Genomic DNA, 19,906 nt, shown 5'->3' with positions numbered 1-19,906 from the left:
AGTTTGAATCGTCTTAAAATTGAGTGTGCGGCACCTGTGGGACTCTGGGGAGGTGCCTGGGGACAGGCTGGAGATAGATAGGAGAGGCAAAGACACCAACAAGGAAGAGTTCAATGATAGTTCATCTATAACTAGACCCCTATGTGACCATTAAAAAAGAATGAGGCGGGGATCCCTGGGTGGCTCAGTGGCTTAGCACCTGCCTTCAGCTCAGGACGTGATCCTGGAGTCCCGGGATCGAGTACCACATCGGGCTCCCTGCATGGAGCCTGCTTCTCCCTCTTCCTGTCTCTGCCTCTCTCTCTGTGTGTCTCTCGTGAATAAATAAAATCTTAAAAAAAAAAAAAAAGAAGAAGAATGAGGCACAGTCATATAAAACATGGGGAAACATGTCTACAAGAAATAGGATATAGTAGGTTAAGAGCATTCAAGAGCCAGATCGCTTGGGTTCAAAGCCTGGCTATGACTTTGAAGAAACTAATCTCTGTGTTTCAGCTTCTCCATCTGCAAATGAGAATAAGAAATATACATATATCTCATACATACCTTTGATGCAAAGATTAAATGAGTTAATCTGTAGAATGCTCTCCAAACAGCATCTGCCTCATAGCAAAAATATGTTTGATGAGTGAAAAGTAAAGCTAGTCACTGTACAGTGTAGCAATTATAGTATGTATGAAAGCATAACAAATCAACAAACATTAATTGAAAAGAATTAGATTACTTATAGAAAGATATCAAAGCATTAAAAAAACATAAAAAGGAAGCTGCAGAATATGTATAATTATCTTAATTGTGTAAAAACTATATACCAAAATCTCTGGATTCATTCAAATATGTTAATGAATGCACTGATAATTCAGGTGAAGGAAAAATTGAGAATCTTATGTTTCAATATAACATTTTGATTTTTCTTACAAGCACATATGATAATCTTAACCATAATATTTTTTAAAAAATGATTTTCAAGGTGTCTGGGTGGCTCAGTCAGTTAAGCCTTCGGCTCAGGTCATGGTTTCAGGGTCCTGGGATTGAGCTCTAAGGTGAGATCCTGCTCAGTGGGGAGTCTGCTTCTTTCTCTCCTTCTGCCCCTGCTCATGCTTGCTCTTTTTCTCTCTCAAATAAATAAAATCTTCAAAAAAAAAAAAAAAAAGATGATTCTTGACTTAGTGCAGAGTTATAAAAATAATGTAGATTTTTCATATACCCTTTACCCAGCCATCCCTTATATTAACATCTTATATAATAACAGAATGGAGGTGGGGCTCCTGGCTGGCTCAGTTGGTGCAGGATGTGACTCTTGGTCTTAGGGCTGTGAGTTCAGACCTACATCATGTGTAGAGATCGCTTAAAAATAAAGTCTTTAAAAATAATAGAACAGAGATCACGAGGGATCATTTTTGTTTCCCTGGGGGCATTTGGCATTTTTGGTTGTCACAAATAGTGGGGAGGGAGATGCTACTAGCATTTAGTGGGTAGAAGCCAGGAATGTTGTTGAACATCCTATAATGCACAGCAACTCCAACAAAGAATTATCCGCCCCAATGTCAACAGTGCCAAAGCTGAGAAACCTTGCCCTAGAATAATTATCAAACATTTGTAAATACTATTGGAAATCAACAATAGTACAATACTATTAATTAAATTAGACTTTAGAAGAGAATTTCCTGTTTTCCCACTAATATTCTTTTTATGTTCCAGGACACACATTTGTCGTGTGTCCTTAGTTTCCTCCAGTTCATGACATTTTTTTAGGTCTTTTCTTGTCTTTCATGACCTTTGATACTTTCAAAAAGCATAATGTCCCTCATTCTGATGTTTTGTCATGATGGGGTTTGTCTGGTATTCTCTAATGATTTGAGGTTACATGTTATTGGGAAGTATATCACAGAGACAAGGTGTCCTTCTCAGTGCCTCATACCAGGTGATCAATGAGAAGGTGTCCTTCTCAGTGCCTCATACCAGGTGATCAATGATATTGATCAATGATATGTTTTACTGATTGTATTAAGGCATATTTTCCTGCATAACAAATTACCCTACAATTTAGTGGATTAACATTTAGTATTTCATAGTTTCTATGGAATCCAGGCACAGTTTAGCTGGTGTTAGCAGGAATGGCTGTGGTCTCATATGAAGGCTTGACTGGGGCAGGATCTACTTCTAAGCTCCTTCATGTGGTTGCTTGCAGGATTTACTTGTGAAGGGGGTGATGGATGGCTGAGGAACAGAGTTCCTTACTAGCTTTGGCTGGGGGCCTCTCCGTGAGGCAGCTGGCTTTCATCAATGAGCAAGTGAGAAAGCAAGACAGAAGCCACAGTCTCTTTGCAACTTAATCTCAGAAGTGATATCCAATCACTTTTGCCATGTTCTATTTTGTTAAAAGCTAGGTCTGGTCTATGCTCAAGAGCAAGGGATTACACAAGGTTGTGAATACCAGGACAAGAGGATCATTAGGAACTACATTAGAGTCTGCCTACCATACTTGTGATGTTATTAACTGATCATTTGGTTAAGGCAGTATCTAAACTTACAATTTTCCTCCTTGTAATGAATACTTTCTGGGAGATACTTTGAGGCTGCACAAATATCCTACTTCTGCTTAAACGTTTACCAATGGCTGCCAGTTTTTAGCATCTGTCAGTATTTCTTTATCTACAGCAATTAATTACTATGGTAATGGTGATTACCATTACTATGATGGTAATCATATGATTACTATGCAGTGATTTATTATTTTCCTCTTCTCCATTTAACTGCAATCCTTTTATAATGAAGAGTTGTCCCTTGTTTATTTACATTCAATTATTTATTGATATTGATATAAGTGTGGGCTCAAAGATACTTATTTTATCCTATTGATTATAGTCCAATACTATTATTATCTGGTTGTCCAGGTCGTTCCAAATTTGGAAACTGTGAGCTTGTTCACAGGTTGGCTTCTGTGCCCTTTCTATATGCTCTCATCCTTTCTATTTGGAGCACTTCCTACTACCTGGCCCAAGATATTCCAGGCTCAGCTAGTATATTCTCTATCCTAGTTCTGGAACCAATCACTTCTGGAAGGCTTGGCTCCTTTCATTGGAGAATATTTAGAAACTTAAGATCTAGGTGCTGGGTATACCCATTGCTACTGGGGTGTCACTGCTTCTGGTCCAAGAGGATAAAGCAAGGAAATAAATGTATGTATACATACATATCTGCATTTCTGTATACATACTAATACCTCCAACTCTAATCCAGCCTCATAGGGTTTATTCTAACCACTTCCTTTCACCCCACCTTGTTTTGTTTATAACTTCTTTCTCCAGCAGTGAGAAATCTGGCTCTATCTATAATATATTTACCTGTTTGTTCAACCATATGTGTGGTTATAGATGTACAAAAGTAGTTCCAGAATTGCTCAATCATAATGCTGTGAGGAATTTATTTAGAGTACAGTGTTTGTGTATGACTCTTTTTGTCTCTAGCCTTACAGTATCCAGTCAAAATACTTTTCCAAAGTTACTAGGTCAGCTCCTTTCTTCCCCACCCCTTTTGGTGTGGTCATGTGATTCACTTGTAATACAAGCAGATTCATCTGACAGCCTGCACTCTTTCTTTCTTCCTACATCCTAGTTGACAAAATAAAGTCCTCATCCACTACCACAGTTCTACACAAGCGAGTACTATCATCACAAAACCCCCTCTGTACTGTCTTTTTATATAAAGCAAAACAAGCAATTATCAATAAACTAATGAAAAAGAATGAGAATAATTTATATGGAACATGAAAAATAAAGCATAAAAAAGCAAGTGATTGGGGCATCTGGCTGACTTGGTCAGTACAGCATGTGACTCAATATTGAGGTGATGAGTTCGAGTCCCACATTGGGAACTTAAAAAAAAAAAAAGCACTGAATGGTATATATTACAGAATGCATAATTAGGGACGCCTGGGTGGCTCAGCAGGTAAGCGTCTGCCTTTGGCTTAGGTCGTGATCCTGGAGTTCCGGGATCAAGTCCCACATTGGGCTCCCTGAAGGCAGCCTGCTTCTCCCTCTGCCTGTCTCTGCCTCTCTCTCTCTGTTTCTCTCATGAATAAATAAAATCTTAAAAAAAAAAAAAAAGAATGCATAATTAACCCAACTGTATAAAAAGTATAGGTTATATTTCAGAAAATTTCTGGATTTACTCAAATATGTTAAATATGTTAAAAATTACCACTGGGAGGGGGGGTGTTAAGAAATAAGAAACTTTTTTTTTTTTTGCTTTTAAAAAATTTTTTTTTATTTATGATAGTCATACAGAGAGAGAGAGAGAGAGAGAGAGGCAGAGACATAGGCAGAGGGAGAAGCAGGCTCCATGCACTGGGAGCCCGATGTGGGATTTGATCCCGGGTCTCGAGGATCGCGCCCTGGGCCAAAGGCAGGCGCCAAACCGCTGCACCACCCAGGGATCCCAGAAATAGGAAACTTAACGGACACCTGGATGGCTCAGCAGTTGAGCGTTTGCCTTCAGCTCAGGGCATGATCCCAGGATCCGGGATGGAGCCCTGCATCAGGCTCCCTGCGAGGAGCTGCTTCTCCCTCTGCCTATGTCTCTGCCTTTCTCTCTCTGTGTCTCTCATGAATAAATAAATAAATCTTAAAAAAAAAAAAACTTAATTTTGAACAAAACATTTAAATTATTTTTAGAAGCAAATATTAGTATGGTCCTCTTAAAAATAAAATTGAAGTTTCTATAAATGCATTGGAAAAGACGTGACCTCAGGAGAGAGAATGGGACAAAGGTTTTACTTTCAGCCTGTACTTTTCTATGCTGATTTGAAATTAACAAGTAACCACCTTATCAAGGTTGTGCTACATTAAAAAAAATTGGGGGGGGGTATTTTTAAGTAGACAAATACGGGGGGAGACAACTTTAACAGTAGGAAGATCAAGGTATCAGGAAAGAGACATTCCTGACATCAGGAGGAAGCTAGTCCTAAGGACAGAAGGGAAGCCAAGATGGCAGGTAGGGAGGCATCTAACAGAGACCAAGGAGAGATCATCATCCATGAACTACATGCCAGTAGGACCCTAGGCAGCTGGAAGGTCTGCATCCCAAGAAGCTTGGTAGGGAAATTAAGGCAGAAGACTAGTTGGAGCTTATGAAGAAGGCTAGACTTGAACATGTTAATGTACTTCAGGAAATCAGCCAGGTCAATACAGGAGAGGGGGAAAAGGATGGGGCAAGCTTCTGGGTGAAACTCCTGAGAAAGGCTCCAGAATACAGCTCTGAGGAAGGATCAACATTGATCCTGGGGTCTGTGGCCCAGGGAACACAGATGGAGTGTTTGGTGTCCTGTCTACTCACACCTGGGGGAAGGCTGGAGACAGCTTTAAACACTTTGTGCCAGACATCCTGCTGTTTTAACTGCATTCTTGTTGAGATATGGGTGCCATCCTGGTTGTCTATTTTAGAGTAGGAAACCAAGGATCGGTGAGGGTGACTTCCTCAAATCCCATCACTAATGATCAAAGCTTAGCCTAAACCACAGTCTCTCTGTTCACTTGAATTTCCAAAATCCAAGGAACTGTGGCTGCTTAATCATGCCTTAGCTCATCTACACATTTCACAACAAGGCAATTAAGTAAACATTATCAGTTCCAGTTTGGATAAGGAAATGAAGGCGTAAACTACCCTGGCCCAGGATCACACCAGTGGCAGAGCTGGGATTCCAACCATAGTCGGTCTGAATCCAGAACCTGTATTCCTAACTACTGTATCTACTGTCCTTACCCAGACCCCCTTGGTCTATTAGGATGCCAATAATCTCACGGATCTCTCAACCTTCACAGACCCTTGGCAAATCCCAGAGCTTCCATTCAGGCTCCCAAGCTGCTGGCTTACTCTTCCCTCACTGATCCAGTTGGATCCTGAACTCTATTGAGCTGCTGGGTACCGAGAGTATAGTGACAACCCTCCCATGTTAGAAAAGACCTCATTCAAAGATGACAACAATGAAGCAACTTCTAAGATTTTATTAACATGAGTTTTTAAAAACAAGCATCTGTATCAGTGTGGGGGAGATGGTAGCGAAGAGGGGAGAGGAGCCAACAGGAGGGGAGAGGAGCAGCGGGGGGGTGGGGGGGCAGGCAGGACAGGACAAATGGAAGGAATTCTGCTCTATTGGTAATAAAGCTCCAGGTTCATCCCATCGTGGATTTCATCTGAAGTAAAAAACGTTAAGGAACTCTCACTGTGGGCTCCATCTCCACCCTCTCATCTAGCACAGATGGGTCAGGGTGGCCTGAGGGCTCCACGCAGGGCCAAGGGAACCATTTTGAACTAGGTCAATTTTGATTTGAAAAGAATCGGAACTATAAAAAAAAAACAAAGGTTCACGCTCCTGTTGCACAACAGACATGCCTGAGTCTCACTCCACCCTGACCACTTGTCCACACTCAGGTAGAGATCAGTAATAAATATTTAGACCTTCAAGTGTCTTCTAAGCCAAGCCAAAGCATTTCACCAACCACCCTCCACCCTAACCAACATGACATGGCTTCCATTTTCTTTCTTTCTTTTTTCTTTTTTTTTTTTTGGATCCCATTTTCCAAATGTTTACTGTGTGCTACATTCTAAGTTAAATATTTTATGTGCACCATCTCATACAGACTCCAGCACCGAACAAAGAGAACCAAGTCTGGTATACAGAGCCTTCCTTCCTCAAGAAGTCACGCAAAGGATACAGTCCCCCAGAGACACGTGGTCCTTGAAAATCGTGTACCTGTGGGATAGAAACCTTTTGAATTTGAAGTCTGAGGTGGATTTTCATGCAGGAGGCAAGCTAAGGAAGCTCTGCCTAAGCCCACAGGGCTCCCCCACCCAAACCTTCTGGCCCAGTCCCATCCAGTCCCCAGTTCCACCGCTGCACTCACCACTTCTTCAGGACGATCTTGTTCCAACGGGTGCCAGTTTGGGCTGCGATCAGCTTCTTAAGGTCCCCGATGGTATCATCAGTGCTGGGCGCAGACGAGTTAAGGAAAACGGAAGGGAGAACGGGGAAGAGGACATCCCAGGGCTGAAGGCGCCCTGCCAGGCCCCCACCCGCCACCCGCCCACTCCCCCGGGTTTAACTAAAGTCACCCTACAGCACACACGGAGATGCCTGCCTCACGTCAAGCACCCCAGGAACCACTGCCTCTCAGCCGCGGGTGGATACTTGCACTTAACGCGGACCTTCTTCCCTAGACGGTCGTTGCAAACAACCTCGATCATCCTGTCTGGAGCTACACACGGCGTGGGGTGGAAGGCAGCAGTCAGGACTTCAGGGGTCTCCCAGGAGCCAAGACCCCGGGTTTGAGTCTTACGTTCACCCCTCAACCTCCCAGATTCGCGGTCCTCCCAGGCCCCAACTCCCAGGACCGCGGACCCCAGGGGGCCGCGCCTCCCCGCTCAGGTCGCCTGAAGGCCCGGCCTCGCCTTTCGCAGACGCGCACACCCTTGATGGCCGGGTCCGTCCGCTCTCCCCGACTCTGAGCCTCTCCCACCAGCCCCTCACCTCGAATCGCCTGGAACCCGCCGACGCCACAAACTCCTCGCTCGAGGGCGGAGCCCGGGTCAGAGTAGACGCCGAGAGCCGGAAGCGGAAGTGAACAACCGGAAGCGCCCTCCCGCTCCCCGCTCAACACCGCTCCGGCTTTCTTCCGGTCCCAGGCAGGTTCCGAGCGCCGCTTCGGGGTCCCTAGTTTGGGCAGAGGATACGCGCCCGTCGATGCGTGGGGCCGCGTTGGGGTCCCAGTTTGTGCGTGGCCGGGGAAGGGGCGTGAAAGCAAAGTCAGAGGTCAGGGGCCGGCCAGAGAGATCCCCCTTCCGTTGGAAGGTGCGGGTTGCCGCGGCCTCGTGTGGCGTCTGGTGGGAACATCAGGGGAGCCCGGGGACGCCCCGTGGGGGTGGTGACTTTTCGTTCCGGAGCCCGACGGAGCCTCTCAGTGGAGCCTCAGCTTCAGGGCGAGGAGGAGCCTGGGTCAAGTCGTGCTGTCATCTCGGGCCCCCTGCCTTCACTGGGGGCGGGGACTTGGAAGCGTTTTGCCCACCCCTCCCTTTGGCCATAGCTTCCCCCCCTTGCACCCCGACACACACACCTGGGCGCAGACCACAGTCAGCAAAGCGGCCTCCTGATCACGTCCTGGATACAGCACGCACCAGTCCGGAGTCCAGTTCTCTCCTCTGCTGTCTCTGCCTCTCTCTGTGTGTCTCTCATGAATAAATAAAAATCTTAAAACATTTTTTATTTTTGGTAAAGGGCCGCCTAGGTGGCCCAGTGGTTGAGGGTCTGCCTTTGGCTCAGATCCTGGGATGGGGTCCCACATCAGGCTCCCCACAGGAAGCCTGCTTCTCCCTCTGCCTGTGTCTCTGTGTCTCTCATCAATCAATCAATCAATCAATCTTTAGAATGGAGTCCAAGTTGCACGCCAACCAGCATCATGGGCAAGTCAACTGGAAACGACAGGAGAGGGTGATTACCCGGGTTTGTGTGATTGAGGAAGGTCACCCCGGCCCTGCAGGGAGCACCTTGTACCAGATCTCAGCCTTGCCCTTCAGCCCCAGAGCAGCCCCTTCACTGCCAATGGAACCATTAGGCTGTTCTTTCTCTGCAGACAGGATTTTCCCAGTTTGGTGAGCCTAAAGGGATTCGCTCTGAAAATGAGCTGCTGCTTCCAATTTGCTCCATCCACCTTCTCTGTCTCTCTGTCTTTTAAAAAAGATTTGTTTATTTATTCATGAGAGATACAGACAGAGAGGCAGACACATAGGCAGAAGGAAAAGCAGGCTCCCTGCGGGGAATGTGATGTGGGACTCGAGCCCAGGACCTCGGGATCACACTCTGGGGACTAGGCTACCACTGCAGCATAGACACCCTCTCTTCCAGATTAAGGTGACAGAGGAAGGAGCCTCAGGAGATCGGATACCTCACTTTAGAGACCCCTCCTCACACCTTGGTAATTAGAATTCAGAACTTCCTATGGAGAAAAAAAAAAAGAACTTCCCATGAAAGGACTCAGTGAATGCCCCTTGAGGAACAAGGACAGCTCCATTCCCCTCTCTGAGCAGCAGAAGGTCAGTTGTTAGAGGTGCTGGGGTGGGGAGGAGGTAGGTGCTTCCCAGAAGGGAAGGTTGTGGGTCACAACCCAAGGAGCAAGCGAGGTAGGCCCTCTTTGCCCCCTTGTTCCCCAGGTTTCTGACCCAGAGGAAGGAGTTTATATATGAGGTTTCCTTCCCTCCACCCCTGTCTGCTGGTGGAACAGGAGATGGTACTTAGGAGCCCCCCTGTAACTCAGGGGGTGAGGGCAGGAGCACCTGGGTGCTGCTAAACTTAAAAGCAGTTGCTCCAAGGGTGCCTGGGTGGCTTAGTTGAGCATCTGACTCTTGGTTTTTGGCTTAGGTCACGATTTCAGGTTATAAGATCGAGCTCCACATTGAGCTGTGTGCTCAGTGCTGAATCAGCTTGGGATTCTCTCTCCCTCTGCCACTCTCCCCTACTCTCTCTCAAATAAATAAATAAAATCTTAAAAAGAAAAAAAAAAAAGGCAGGGCACCTGAGTGGCTCAGTTGGTTAAGCATCTGCCTTCGGCTCAGGTCCTGATCATGGGGTCCTGGGATTGAGCCCCACATTGGACTCCCTGCTCAGGAGGGAGTCTGCTTCTCCCTCTGGCACTGCTCCTGCTTGCACGCTCTCTCTCTCTCTCTCAAATAAATGAATGAATAAATATTTTGTTAAATATTACTTAAAGGACTCTGAGTGGCTCAGCGGTTTAGCGCCTGCCTTTGGCCCAGGGCGTGATCCCGGAGTCCTGAGATTGAGTCCCACGTCCGGCTCCCTGCATGGAACTGCTTCTCTCTCTTCCTGTGTCTGCCTCTCTCTCTCTCTATGTCTATCATGAATAAATAAATAAATAAATATTTAAAAAAGATTTAAATAAAGATTAGCTTATTTATTTGAAAGAGCACAAGGTGGTGTGGTAGAGATGCTGCACTGTGGCATCAGATCTGGGCCTGTGCCCCCTGACAAGTGACTTGACCTCTGTGGGATTCTTTTGGTTTTTCCACAGTTGCAGGATGGCTGCCAAAACATGAAGCATTTTTTTCTGTGCTTTTGCTGAGGAAAAATACCAAAGAGGTTGACTTATCAATAAACATTTGGAACTCACATTTTTAAATTATTTATTTATTTTTTCAAAAAGATTTTATTTATTCATGAGAGACACACAGAGAGAGAGAGAGAGAGAGAGAGAGGCAGAGACACAGGCAGAGGGAGAAGCAGGTTCCACGCAGGGAGCCCAATAGGGAACTAGATCCCAGGACTTCAGGATCACGCCCTGGGCGGATGGCAGGCGCTAAACTGCTGAGGCACCCAGGGATCCCTGGAACTTACATTTTAAAAATTATTTTATTTTATTTTTTAAAAAGATTTTTATTTATTTATTCATGAGAGACAGAGAGAGAGGCAGAGACACAGGCAGAAGGGGAAGCAGGCTCCATGCAGGGAGCCCGATGTGGCACTCGATCCCAGGACTCCAGGGTCATGCACTGGGCCGAAGGCAGAAGCTTAACCGCTGAGCCACCGAGGCATCCCTACATTTTTTTAAAAGATAAAAATTGCACATGGTAAAAATTTAAGCATTATAAAAGTATATATGGCAGCATAAAGACTTCTTGCCTTCAGATCACAGCCATCCCCAAAGGCAACTACCACTAAAAGTTTCCTTTAAGGGATCCCTGGGTGGCGCAGCGGTTTGGCGCCTGCCTTTGGCCCAGGGCGCGATTCTGGAGACCCGGGATTGAATCCCACGTCGGGCTCCCGGTGCATGGAGCCTGTTTGTGTCTCTGCCTCTCTCTCACTGTGTGCCTATCATAAATAAATAAAAAAAAATTTAAAAAAGTTTCCTTTAAAAAAAAGAAAAGATTTTACTTATTTGACAGCATAAGCAGGGAGAGCTGCAGGCAGCAGGAGAAGAAGGCTCCCCGCTGAGCGCAGGGCTTGATCCAAGGACCCTGGGATCATGACCCTGAAGGCAGATGCTCAATAACTGAGGCATCCCCCAAATTTCCATTTTATATACTTCCTGCATCTTCAAACGTGTGATATGGAACCTCCCAAGAAAATTATAAAACTTTTCAGATATTAACACATTTCAGTAGAGACTTTGTATTTTCAAGTAACATACAATATTTTAAGTTATATCAAAGGGCAGAAACGAATGACTTAGTTTTTTTGGTTTTGTTTTAAGACTTTTTAGTTTTTAAAGTAATCTCCACACTCAGTGTGGGGCTTGAATTCACAACCCAGAGATCAACAGTCACTTGCCCCACCAACTGAGCCATCCTGCTGCCCTATGGGTTTTTAAAAAGATTTTATTTATTTATTCATGAAAGACACACAGAGAGAGAGGCAGAGACATAGGCAGAGGGAGAAGCAGGCTCCATGCGCCATGCAGGGAGCCTGATGTGGAACTTAATCCTGGGACTCCGAGATCATGACATGAGCTGAAGGCAGACGCTCAACTGCTGAGCCACCTAGGTGTCCCAAGGTGCCCTATGAATGATTTAGGTTTTATACAGGCATTCATGTATAAAGGGTGAAATACATAATAAATTGTGTGTGCATTTTTTGGAAATATATGTATCTCCAATGAGATAAAACTATATATACTGATCTCTACACCTTCTGCTTTTTAAAGCAAACAGTATTCTGGAGATTGTTCCAGTTAAAGCAAACAGTATTCTGGAGATTGTTCCAAATAGCACAGAAAGACCTACCTCATTTTATTTATTTATTTTTAATGATTTGAGATCCTACACATGGGACTGTCGGGTCCAACAGAGGCTGCAATCTGATTGCTAAACTGCCTTCAAAGAGTTTGAATCAATTTTGCCCCTTCTGCAGGGTTGAAAGGGTCTGTGTCCTCACACCAAGGCCAGTGTGGATATTTTCCAGCTTCTTCATCTTTTTTAATCTGATAGATGAAAACCCTGGTGTTTTACTTTTTTATTTAATTATAGATAAGCATGAGGACGAGCATACAGATTTATCTTTTTTTAGCTTTATTGAGGTATAGTTGAAACAAAAATTTTACACATTTAATGTATAATCTTAATGAGTTTTGCATTTTTAAAAAGATTTTATTTATTTATTCATGAGAGACACACACAGAGAGAGGCAGAGACATAGGCAGAGGGAGAAAGAGGCTCCCTGCAAGGAGCTGGATGTGGGACTCAATCCCAGGACCCCGGGATCACACCCTGAAAGGCAGACGCTCAACCGCTGAGCCACCCAGGCGTCCCTTGCATTTCTTTTTTTTTCTTGCATTTCTTTTTAAAATAGTTCTCAGGAGATCCCTGGGTGGCTCAGCGGTCTAGCGCCTGCCTTTGGCCCAGGGCGCGATCCTGGAGTCCAGGGATCAAGTCCCGCGTCTGGCTCCCGGTGCATGGAGCCTGCTTCTCCCTCTGCTTGTCTCTGCCTTTCTCTTTCTCTCTCTCTCTCTGTGTCTCTCATGAATAAATAAATAAAATCTTTAAAAAAAAATAAAAATAAAATAGTTCTCAACATCTCCAATTCCTGCCTGCCTCTGTGTGAATGTGTGTATTGAAAACATTTGTTGCCTTTATTGGCTTTTGGGGGTGTGGTTTAGCAAAACCTCAATTTAAACATCACGTGTCCTTTGACCCATCAAATCGGTTCCTGGTTATTTATCCAATAGAAAAAATAGATAGATAGATAGATAGATAGATAGATAGATAGATAAGAGAATTCTTAGCTCCAATATTGTTTGTGGTAACAAATCTGTAAACAACTTGAATACTCATCAATACAGGAATGTTGAATACATTTCGCTGTTCTTATAAACTGCTAATTTTTAAATGAACTGCTAGTTTAGTAAATGATGGTAGTACCTTGATGGCTCAGTCTGCAGCATGGGACCCTTGATCTTGGGGTTGTGGGTTCCAGTCCCATCTTGGGCATAGAAAATACTTGAAAATAAAATCTTAAAAATAGTGATATGGGCATGTGGCTGTCAGTGGGTAGAATATGTGACTCTTGATCTCCAAGTTGTAAGTTCAAGACCCAGGTTGGGTATAGAGATTACTTAAAAATAAAATCTTTTTTTAAATTTTATTTTATTTATTTATGATAGTCATACAGAGAGAAAGAGAGAGAGGCAGAGACACAGGCAGAGGGAGAAGCAGGCTCCATGCACCGGGAGCCTGATGTGGGATTCGATCCCAGGTCTCCAGGATCACGCCCTGGGCCAAAGGCAGGCGCCAAACCGCTGCGCCACCCAGGGATCCCAAAAATAAAATCTTTTTTTAAAAGATTTATTTATTTATTCATAGAGAGAGAGAGAGAGAGGCAGAGACACAGGCAGAGGGAGAAGCAGGCTCCATGCAGGGAGCCCGACATGGGACTCGATCCCCGGACTGCAGGATCACACCCTGAGCCAAAGGCAGGCGCTAAACCGCTGAGCCACGCAGGGATCCCCATTGCTCATTAAAAAAAAAATATTTTATTTTGGGCAGCCCGCGTGGCTCAGCGGTTTAGCGCCTGCCTTTGGCTCAGGGTGTGATCCTGCAGTCCGGGGATCGAGTCCCATGTCGGGCTCCCTGCATGGAGCCTGCTTCTCCCTCTGCCTGTGTCTCTGCCTCTCTCTCTCTCTCTCTCTCTCTGTGTCTCCCATGAATAAATAAATAAAATCTGTTTTAAAAATGAGCAATATATATTTGGTGGGAGTGTCGGTTCAGCCTCTGTGGAGAACAATTTGGGACTATCAATCTAAATGAAAAATTGAACACACCCTTTGTTAAACTATTTCTGTTCTACAAATTTATTCTTGTTCATAGGCATCAAAAAGCATTAGTAAATAAAAAAGGGCCTCGCTCCCCCTTAGGACAACTCCGGGTTGTTCCCCGCCCCCCACCCTGCAGCTCCGCTGTCAGGGCGCCTTCCCAGCGGGGTCCTGGGGGCTGTAGCCCCGCCCCCGGCCGCTCGTCACCGCCCTTGGCCCCGCCCCTGGCCCTTCCGCACCACCCCAGCCACTTATCTCGGCTCCATCTCCATCCTTAGCCCCGCCGGAGCCTCCGCCCCGCCCCTAGCCCCGCCCCCAGCCTCGTCCCAGCCCTTAATCCGGCTCCAGGGCCTCGCCCTCGACCCAAACACGCCCCGGCTCTCCCGTCACCTCCCCAGGCTCGCCCCGGGGCCCCTAGTCACCGCCCCAGCCGCGCCTTCCAGGTTTGGTCGGAGCCCTAGCCCCGCCCCCAGCCTCGTCACCGCCCCTGGCCCCGCCTTCGGAACGCCCCTGAGCTTCAGATAGCCCCGCCCCCCAGCCTCGTCCCAGCCCTTAATCCCTGTCCTGGGCCTTGTCCTGGACACAAACGCGGCCCGGGGCCCCTCATAACCACCGCGCTAGGCTAGCCCCAGGGCCCCTGGTCACCGCCCCAGCCGCGCTTTCCCGGCCTGATCCTCGCCCTAGCCCCGCTCCCAGCCTTGTCCCAGCCCTTAATCCCGCTCCCAGGCCTCGACCTCGACTCAAACACGCCCCCGGGCCTCCCGTCACCTCCCCAGGCTCGCCCCGGAGCCCCTAGTCACCGCCCCAGCCGCGCCTTCCAGCTTTGGTCCGAGCCCTAGCCCCGCCCCCAGCCTCGTCACCGCCCCTGGCCCCGCTCCGGAACGCCCGAGCTTCGGCTAGCCCCGCCCCAGCCCCGCCCCCGGAATGATCTGCGCTTCAGCTAGCTCCGCCCCCTGCATCGTCTCCGCCCCTGGCCCCGCCTCCGGAACGCCCGAGCTTCGTCTAGCCCCGCCCCCGCCTCGTCACCGCCCCTGGCCCCGCCTCCGGGCCGCGCCGGAGCTTCAGCCACGCCTTCCGGGCTCGGGCCTGGTTCCCAGCCCCATCCTCCGCGCTCTGTCCTGGTCGCGGCGGCTCTGTCGCTGAGACCGGACCATGTTCCCGCAGGAGGAAAGCTGAAAGTCCGTCCGCTGCCGGAGGCGGCGGCCACCGCTCTGCTGGCACCCCCGCCATCCGCCGCCGCTGGCCTCCCCGGGACGAGACCCCGAAGCCCCTCAGCCGCCAGCGGAAGTGGGTGTCGGCCGGATCATGGCGACTTTGGCCGACCTGCCCGACTCAGTCCTGTTGGAGATCTTCTCCTACCTCCCGGTCCGGGACCGGATCCGCATCTCCAGGTGGCGGCCCGCACCCCGCGCGGGGAGGTGGCGGGAAGGCCGGGGCCGGGGCCGGGGTCCGCACCCGGGCTGCGGATCCGGTCCCCGCGGGGCCGGGGTTGTTCTAACGGCGGGTCCCCTCCCCCAGGGTTTGTCACCGCTGGAAGAGGCTGGTGGACGACCGGTGGCTCTGGCGACATGTCGACCTGACGCTGTACACGGTATGCGGGGCCGACCGGGCGGGCGTGGGCCGCGGTGGGGCGTCTGGCCCTCGAACCCCGGATCTGGAGCTTGGCAGCCCGGGGCGCGTCCGGCAACGTCGCTTGCCTGCTCCTCAGCCTGTTTCCCCATCGCCAAACTGGGGATAAGCGAGATCGTGCAGGGAGAGAGCTTAGAGCCGCGTCTGGCACACACTGAGCATATGACAAAAGTTAGTTGCTTACATTATGTATTAATGAGTTTTCCTGGAGAAATCATTTTCCAGATTCAACTTAATTTCCAGAATTTATTTCCTGAGTAGCGCAACCAAACCTTTTTACACTTTTCCCCATTTACATCGTATTTATTTTTCCTGTTTTAGTATGAACTATTTCAAATATATTATAGAAACGTGTAGAGGATAATATCTGAAACCAACTAGGCATTCATCACCCAGATTTTTTTTTTTTTAAGATTTTATGTATTGGGTACCTGGCTGGCTCGGTGGTTGAGCATCTGCCTTCAGCTCAGGTTGTGGTCCCAGGATCCTGGGATCAAGTCCTGCATTGGGCTCCCCTCGGGGAGCCTGTGAGAGCCTGGATCCCAGGACTCCAGGATCAACAACCTGAACTGAAGGCAGACGCTCAACCACTGAGCCACCCAGGTGCCCCATCATCACCCAGACTTCTCTTTTTTTTTTTTTTTTTTAAGATTTTTAATTTATTTATTCATGAGAGACAGAGAGATAGAGAGACAGAGACACAGGCAGAGGGAGAAGAAGGCTTCATGCAGGGAGCCTGACGTGGGACTCGACCCCAGGACTCCAGGATCAGGCCTTGGGCTGAAGGTGACACTAAACCGCTGAGCCACCCGGGCTGCCTAGATTTTTTTTTTTTTTTTTTAAGAATTTATTTATTCATGAGTGAGAGAGAAAGAAAGAGAGAGAGAAAGAGAAAGAAAGAAAGAAAGAAAGAAGAAGGAAGAGAGAAAGAGAAAGAAAGGAAGGAAAGGAAAGGAAGGAAGGAAGAAAGAAAGGAAGGAAGGAAAGGAAAGGAAGGAAGGAAGAAAGAGAGAGAGAAAGAAATAAAAGAAAAGAAAAGAAAAAAAAGAAAAAAGAAAAGAAAAGAAGAAAAAAGAAAAGAAAAGAAAAGAAGAAAAGAAAAGAAGAAAAGAAAAGAAGAAAAGAGAAAAGAAAAGAAGAAAAAAGAAGAAAAAAGAAAAGAAAAGAAAAGAAGAAAAGAGAAAAGAAAGAAAAGAAAAGAAAAGAAAAGAAAAGAAAAGAAAAGAGGGAGAAGCAGGCTCCATGCAGGGTCGCAGGACTCGATCCCTGGTCCCCAGGATCACGCCCGGGCCAAGGCGGTGCTAAACCGCTGAGCCAACCAGGCTGCCCTACCCAGATTTAACCCACTTTGATCTTTGGTCATTTTTGCCGCACATCATGTGAAACATACATGCAAAGGTTTATGTATACATATATATACATGTCATTTATAGATATATTTGTTGCATTTTTTTGAAGCTGTCCTCAGAGGTAGCCACTATTGTAAAATGCATTTGTAGTCTTCCGTTCACATTTTTATTTTCTTCCTGTGTGAGTGCAGGGAACCAATATGTAATTTTGTTAATGTTTTCCTAAAATTTAAATAATGGTATTCTATTTAGGTAAATAAATGGTGCTTATTATATATCCACCCACAACTAGCTTTATTCACACAACATTGCTTTTGAGATTTATTTTGACTGAGGATGTAAATCTAGTTCATTCCTTTTAAATTGTTAAATGAATATACCACAATTTATCTGTTTTCCTGTTGACAGACATTTAGTTATTTCCAACTTTTTACTATTACAAATAAGTGTTAAAAAGGAATATCTTGCCTGTGTATATAAATTACCTAAGGATCTTGTTAAAATGCTGATTCTGATTCAGTGAACTGGATGGGGCCCCAGATTCCAAATTTCGAATAACCTCCAGGGTTTATGCTATACAATTTTTCTGCCTTTTTTTTTTTTTTTAAGATTTTATTTGTTTATTCATAGAGATGCAGAGAGAGAGAGAGAGAGGCAGAGACACAGGCAGAGGGAGAAGCAGGCTCCATGCAGAGAGCCTGCACCTCTGGGGCTGCCCTGCTTTTTTTTTTTTTTAAGGTAAAATGTACCTACAATAAAATGCACAGTGCTTCCAATAATATTTTGTTTTCTAGTAATTAACTTTCCAGGGTTAATTTTTGCAGCTTTCACCATTTACTATGTTGTGATTATTCTTATTTATAACATGGCTCTAATTTACTCTGGATAGTTCTAGCCTTTTTCAGTTTTATTTTGTGTTGCTTATTTCTACTGGCAGTGGTCATTAAGAAAGGGATAAAATGCTGGTGAGTCGCTTTGCTTTCTTACTCCAGATAATGAGAATCCACTCAGTTGCTAAAGACAAATCTATTATGATCTTCTCTTTTCTTTCCTTGCTTTTGTTCAAACCTAGAAATCAAAATGATGGGATTAAATTCTCTTGCTACTCCTGTGAGGTGCAGGGTCAGGCTGGCAGGGGAAGAGCAGAAGCCCTGGGGAGCACTAGAGCCCCACCCATCTGGGGCCTGTCTGTCTCCAAGCAGCCAGGGGCCTTGGAATAATCTCCATTTCTCTCACCCTGTCACACCCATCTCTGGCTCTTACAGATGCGGCCTAAGGTCATGTGGCACCTCCTTCGCAGGTACATGGCATCCCGGCTCTATTCCCTGCGGATGGGTGGCTACCTGTTCTCAGGCTCCCAGGCCCCCCAGCTGTCCCCTGCCTTGATGAGGGCCCTGGGCCAGAAGTGCCCTAACCTGAAGCGCCTCTGCTTACACGTGGCCGACCTGAGCATGGTGCCCATCACCAGCCTGCCCTGCACCCTGAGGACCCTGGAGCTGCACAGCTGTGAAATCTCCATGGCCTGGCTGCTGAAGGAGCAGGACCCCACTGTACTGCCCTTGCTCGAGTGCATCGTGCTGGACCGCGTCCCTGCCTTCCGAGATGAGCACCTGCAGGGCCTGACACGTTTCCGTGCTCTTCGGTCATTGGTGCTTGGCGGCACGTACCGTGTGACAGAGACAGGGCTAGATGCAGGCCTCCAGGAGCTGAGCTACCTGCAGAGGCTGGAGGTGCTGGGTTGTACCCTCTCAGCTGACAGTACTCTCCTGGCCATCAGCCGCCACCTCCGAGATGTGCGGAAGATCCGGTTGACCGTGAGGGGCCTCTCTGCCCCTGGCCTGTCAGTCTTGGAGGGCATGCCAGCCCTGGAGAGTCTGTGCTTGCTAGGCCCTCTCATCACCCCAGAAATGCCTTCCCCAGCTGAAATCCTCTCCTCCTGCCTCACCATGCCCAAGCTCAGGGTTCTTGAGCTGCAGGGGCTGGGGTGGGAGGGTCAGGAGGCTGAGAGGATCCTGTGTAAGGGGCTGCCCCACTGTATGGTCATTGTCAGGGCCTGCCCCAAAGAGTCCATGGACTGGTGGATGTGACTGTACCACCTGTTCGTCTCGGCTTTTATTGGGGAGCCTCACATCATCTGAAAGGTACCTTGCAGTGGGCCCGTAATCAGGCTGACAGGGCCTCAAAGCCACAGGTAGGGAAAACTGAGGCCTTGGAGCCTCCAGACAATTGGAATCCCTGTTTGCCAGTTGTTTGGTCTGTGACATCAGCCAGCCTCCTAGAGGGCCTGTATCCACATCTGGAAATGGGGAAGATCATAGCTACCTCATGGTTATGTTGCAAAGCCTTAACTCTTTACCAGCCCTGGGCCAAAAAGGTCCTCGATAAAGGGTCGTTCTCAGGAACAGGATGGATGCAGAAGGGTGGGGTTAGGAGTTAGGGAGACCTGAGGGGCCAAGGCCCCTTAGGAGGCTTGGAAAGACTGCCTATGCATGTGCACCCACACACCGACACACCATTGATATACCTACTTGCACACGAGGGACGTGATGAGAAAGCCAAGCAAGACTTAAGCTTTCATCATCAAAAGTGTTAATGAAGGTTCTAAGTTGTATTTTCTGTACTTGGTATCCTGTATTTTCCGATTTTTCCACAATATATATTATTTTGCTATTAAAGAAAAATAATTTTTTTTTCAAAAAAGCGTTTGGTTTATTCAACAAATGTTTCTTGACTGCACACTATACCACAGGCACTGTTCTAGGCCCGGGGGCCACAGCAGTGAACAAAACAAGCCCTGAGTAGAAGGTAGGGCGATCAACGAGTGAATGCGTTGATGGAATAATTTTAGAGACAATAAACCAGGTTCACATGATGGGCATGCTTGTGTCTGTTAGAGTGAGCGGGGCCAGCCACTGAAGTTTGGAGACCTGGGAGGTGATGAGGAACCCACTCTGGGAAGCACTGGGAAAAAGAAAAGACCAAAACACTGAGATGGGGGATAAGCTTGACATTTTTCAGGATTAGGAGGAACCGTGTGGCTGAAGGAACAAGTGATGAGCAGTGGGAAGTTAAGTCAGAGTTGATGGGGTGAGGTTGGAGGGTCCTCACAGATGGTGC

At 47.1% G+C, this 19,906-nt stretch overlaps 2 protein-coding genes across 2 annotated transcripts; one reads left to right on the top strand and one right to left on the bottom strand.

Annotated features, from left to right (window-relative positions):
• Positions 1–5,985: 5,985 nt before the first annotated feature.
• On the bottom strand, positions 5,986–7,729 carry UBL5 (ubiquitin like 5). The gene is made up of 5 exons (XM_072721532.1): positions 7,529–7,729; positions 7,190–7,256; positions 6,906–6,989; positions 6,717–6,754; positions 5,986–6,194 (listed from the first exon to the last, which is right to left on the bottom strand). The coding sequence occupies exons 2-5, from the start codon at positions 7,243–7,245 to the stop codon at positions 6,151–6,153; spliced, it is 222 nt and encodes a 73-aa protein (XP_072577633.1). The 5' UTR covers positions 7,246–7,256; positions 7,529–7,729; the 3' UTR covers positions 5,986–6,150.
• Positions 7,730–14,821: 7,092 nt separating this feature from the next.
• Positions 14,822–19,489, top strand: FBXL12 (F-box and leucine rich repeat protein 12). Its single transcript, XM_025985700.2, has 3 exons — positions 14,822–15,202; positions 15,330–15,402; positions 18,055–19,489. The coding sequence occupies exons 1-3, from the start codon at positions 15,117–15,119 to the stop codon at positions 18,874–18,876; spliced, it is 981 nt and encodes a 326-aa protein (XP_025841485.1). The 5' UTR covers positions 14,822–15,116; the 3' UTR covers positions 18,877–19,489.
• Positions 19,490–19,906: the final 417 nt, after the last annotated feature.

This window comes from Vulpes vulpes, chromosome 9 (genome assembly GCF_048418805.1).
Source record: "Vulpes vulpes isolate BD-2025 chromosome 9, VulVul3, whole genome shotgun sequence".
Lineage (NCBI taxonomy): Eukaryota > Metazoa > Chordata > Mammalia > Carnivora > Canidae > Vulpes > Vulpes vulpes.
The sequence above is the reverse complement of the archived record's forward strand: the minus strand, read 5'-3'. Positions and strand labels throughout refer to the sequence as shown.

What these genes read in the sequence shown, in the direction of transcription:
- UBL5 (XM_072721532.1), bottom strand. Translation starts at nt 7,245, where the DNA reads ATGATCGAGGTTGTTTGCAACGACCGTCTAGGGAAGAAGGTCCGCGTT. An exon ending in AAGGTCCGCGTTAAGTGCAA is followed by an intron (nt 6,990 to 7,189) that starts GTATCCACCCGC and finishes GTCTGCGCCCAG; the next exon opens with CACTGATGATACCATCGGGG. An exon ending in CCACGTGTCTCTGGGGGACT is followed by an intron (nt 6,195 to 6,716) that starts GTATCCTTTGCG and finishes TTTTTACTTCAG; the next exon opens with ATGAAATCCACGATGGGATG.
- FBXL12 (XM_025985700.2), top strand. Translation starts at nt 15,117, where the DNA reads ATGGCGACTTTGGCCGACCTGCCCGACTCAGTCCTGTTGGAGATCTTC. An exon ending in GACCGGATCCGCATCTCCAG is followed by an intron (nt 15,203 to 15,329) that starts GTGGCGGCCCGC and finishes CCCCTCCCCCAG; the next exon opens with GGTTTGTCACCGCTGGAAGA. An exon ending in TCGACCTGACGCTGTACACG is followed by an intron (nt 15,403 to 18,054) that starts GTATGCGGGGCC and finishes TGGCTCTTACAG; the next exon opens with ATGCGGCCTAAGGTCATGTG.